General features: G+C 33.9%; 1 protein-coding gene across 1 annotated transcript in view; it reads right to left on the bottom strand.

Moving 5' to 3' along the window:
- Positions 1–17: 17 nt before the first annotated feature.
- LOC109377937 (afadin- and alpha-actinin-binding protein) overlaps positions 18–3,656 on the bottom strand; it is a gene marked incomplete at its 3' end in the record, with an annotated part of 60,765 nt that continues 57,126 nt past the window's right edge. The window contains exon 14 of the mRNA XM_019634412.1: positions 18–132. Within this exon, the coding sequence (XP_019489957.1) occupies positions 18–132 (115 nt within the window). The remainder of the gene's footprint in view (positions 133–3,656) is intronic.

The following is a 3,656-nucleotide window of genomic DNA, read 5'->3' as shown; positions in this document are numbered from 1 at the left end:
GTTTATGAAGTACTCACTTCCTGAGAAGGCACTGAAAAGTCTCACATTTTCTGAGTTCTGGTGGTCAAAGGTGGTCATATTTAAAAACTGCTGCTTTAACCAACTGGCTCTTTCTTCTTCAAATGCCTTTCTCTACCATAACAAGCAAACCAAAGAAACACGGATCAATTATTTCAACATTCACATCATTGCCATTTCACATGATTTTTCTAGCTATTTGTGTTTGCCTTCTAGCTATTATATATATTTCTTAAGTCAAATGAATTAACCTAGAAAACCAAGAAATATTTCATTTAAGAAAATTATGTCTAAAATAAAAATTCACCCATTTCACCTAATAAACCAACTAATCGCTATCTTTTTTTGTATCAATTTTGAATAAATTCAAATGGATAGTGCAAAAAAATAGCATATCGGCATAACTTTTAAACATACAGAATAATAGCATAACTTTTGCACATACAGAACATTATAAATATATAATTAACAGACAACAGAAAAATACTACACTGTAAATTAATCACTTGAAAAAATGGAGATATGGCTTCATCAAGCATTGCTGTCATCCTCCAAAAATCTACCAATACCAGTAACCACCATTAAACCACAAAAGGGCATATGTCAAAATGCCCTCTACTGAACAGCTAGCTGATGAATCCTAAATTCTTCCCCACTGCTCAGTTCTCATCCTTCTTTCCCGTCTTTCACTGGTGTCCCCCAGTGACCAGAGGCAGACAGGTTCTGAGAGTGGTATGCAAAGTAGCAAGAGTATCTCTTGGAGTAGGGTGGGGGATATGGGCTCAGAAACAGAGGTAATCCTGTAAGACAGAGAAAATGCTGGTGCAAATTGTTTTTGTTTCCTGAGGAAGATAGCTATTGATGACATAGACTTTCACAAATGACGAGAAAGTCAATGTCAGCTATTTAAAATAACCAAAATATAGTCTTTCATTCATAAATATTAATACAAAATCAGGTATCACCAGACATTTGAAGAAAACTAATAGCATAACAGAAAAAAGATCAAGATAAAGCATAATTAACAGTTCAATATAGAAGAAATCTCTTTTAAAAATTATAACACAAATTATCAAACAGATTTATGGACCTCTGCAAAATACAATGCTATACAATGAAAAGCAAAAACTAAGGATATTAAAAAACCTAAAAGATAAATTCTGAAATAAAAACTCAGTAGATGAAGTGAATAATAAAACTGACCTTGCTGAATGCCAGGTCAATGATGCACAATATCAAGGTGAGAGAATATCCTCAAACTCAGAACATAAAGTCCATCTATAGATATAGTCAGAAGGTCATTTGTCTAACAGAAATTCCATATGTGAGAGAAGTCAAAGGAGGGAAAAATACAGAATAGAAGAAACTATCCCTAAACTAAAGAAATATAGTATCTTCAGGCTAAAAGGAGCTACCTAGACATGTTCTGGTAAAATTTTGGAACATTAAGAATAGAAAATTCCAAAAATCTTCCAGAGAGAGGGGATAAAACAAAACAGAGTATCTATAAAATAACATAGATTATAATCAGGCTTCTCATTAGCAAAAGTAAAACCAGAAAAAATAGAATAACCCTTTCCAAGTTGCAAGGAAAAAAGTTAGAACCTAAATTCTACCGTATTTGCCGGCGTATAAGACAACTGGGCGTATAAGACGACCCCCTAACATTTCCACTCAAAATACAGAGTTTGTTATATACTCGCNCTATTTTGTAATCTCTTTATGGTTTCTTTCAATACTCGTCCATTTGTTCATGCATGCTTTCATCGGCTCATCCATTCACCCACACAGGTATTGAATGAGTGCCTACAAATAGTTAAGAGTCCAGACTCTAAAGTCAGATGGTTTATATCCATACCTCAGCTGGACCACTTACTCTGTCACTTTTGGTAAGTTAATCTTCCCTGTTCCTCAGCTTCCTCAGTTGTAAAACAGAAATTACAGCACCTATCTCATATGATTGGGCTGCGAACTAAATGAGTTAGTTACTATACACTGAGCATTTACAACAATGCTCAATTGTGTCATGCAGTAACCACCTTAGTGTCTGAACAGACACAGCTCCTACCTTCAGCAATACAATCTGAGAGTTACGCTCTGCAACCAGCCTCAAAACAAAGAAGTTTGGTTAAATGATTACTTTGAAATCTATGGTTGAGCCAATGAATAATACATTTTTTATCAACCAGATGTATCTTATGTAATTTTTTTCACAAACTTCTTTTTCCTAAATGTTCATGTTTTGTGATTTTGGCTTACTAACTTGACTTTATAATGTGGCAATCCTAAAAAAAAAATAATAAGTAAAATAAGTTGCTTTACTTGTAAAAATCTAAATCTAAAAACATAACAAAAAATTTGCTTACAAACAAATAAGATAAGATTATGAGCAACTAAATTCTCTAACTTAGTACCCAGTTACTTTGTATGGAATCCAGGCACAGGGTTTATGTAAACTTCCAGTCTGTACTGAAGGAACAATGAGGATGTTGTAAAAATTAACTACAAACACTAGTAATTTTGCTATGATCTTATTACAAACCCAGATCCACGGTGCTCCAGGAACAGGAACCCAATTTACCAAATCATATAAAATTTAAAGAACCGCATAAGCGGCTCAGCTTCTCTCCTAACAACTAGTTACGTGGCTCTTCTGTTTTATCCTCAGAGGCCAGAGTCTCTGACGAGCTCAATGAAATTTCTTTAAGCTCCAAAATTGTTTCTATTCCACTGATGTTACATAGTGCAGCCCTTGAAATACAAGAATCAAAAAAGCATTTTTATAATCCATTTATGTTTACTTTTACTTTTATAGCCTGTAACTAAAGGTTTACAACGAACCAAGTACTGTGTTAAGTGCTTTACATATATTGACACTTAATTTCACAACCCCCTGTAATTAATGTAGGTAGTAAATGTTGGATTTTTTTATTAAACATTAAACAATGTCTTCAAGAAATATTTATGTCAAGTATTTCATAACTAAAGATAATAATGCAAAAAGGTAAAAATTTAAAATACGTAAAAATAATTAAGGAAACTCTTTTAGATACGAAATACATTATTTGTAAATGGTAATTAGAATTTGTGTCTAAATTTATATACATAGCTCTCATTGGTCAAATTTGGGTGTTTCAATAACATTCCATGTAAAAAAATACTCTGAGCTTACATTATTTTTTTATTGCTAAATAAACTTTCACTTCCCATATTCAACCCATCAGTCAACCTACTGACTTCTATCATAAATCTGAGCATCTATCTTCATGTTATGGCCGTAGTCCAAATTACCATCATCATCTCAGCTCCATTACGCCGCCTCCTAAACTGGGTCTCCTAGCTTGTATTACTGACTCCTACAATCTGGCATAATACAACAGAGTAATCTGTTTAAACCTTAGATTTTTATTCACTCAACCATTTAAAAATCTCCAATGCTTTTCCACTGCCCTTAGAACAATAGCTGACCTACAAAGACAGACTAAAATATTTTACAAATATCCTCTCAAGTGTGTATGTGTGGGGGGAGGCAGCAGAGCGGGTTTACACATGAACAACAAAGACAGTCATGCGCTGCTAACTGCTGAAGCTGGGTGATGGGTGCACAGGGGTTCCTGCCCTTATTCCCTCTATGTTTA

Source organism: Hipposideros armiger, unplaced genomic scaffold (assembly GCF_001890085.2).
Source record: "Hipposideros armiger isolate ML-2016 unplaced genomic scaffold, ASM189008v1 scaffold_1642, whole genome shotgun sequence".
In the NCBI taxonomy this organism is placed as follows: Eukaryota; Metazoa; Chordata; class Mammalia; order Chiroptera; family Hipposideridae; genus Hipposideros; species Hipposideros armiger.
The sequence above is the reverse complement of the archived record's forward strand: the minus strand, read 5'-3'. Positions and strand labels throughout refer to the sequence as shown.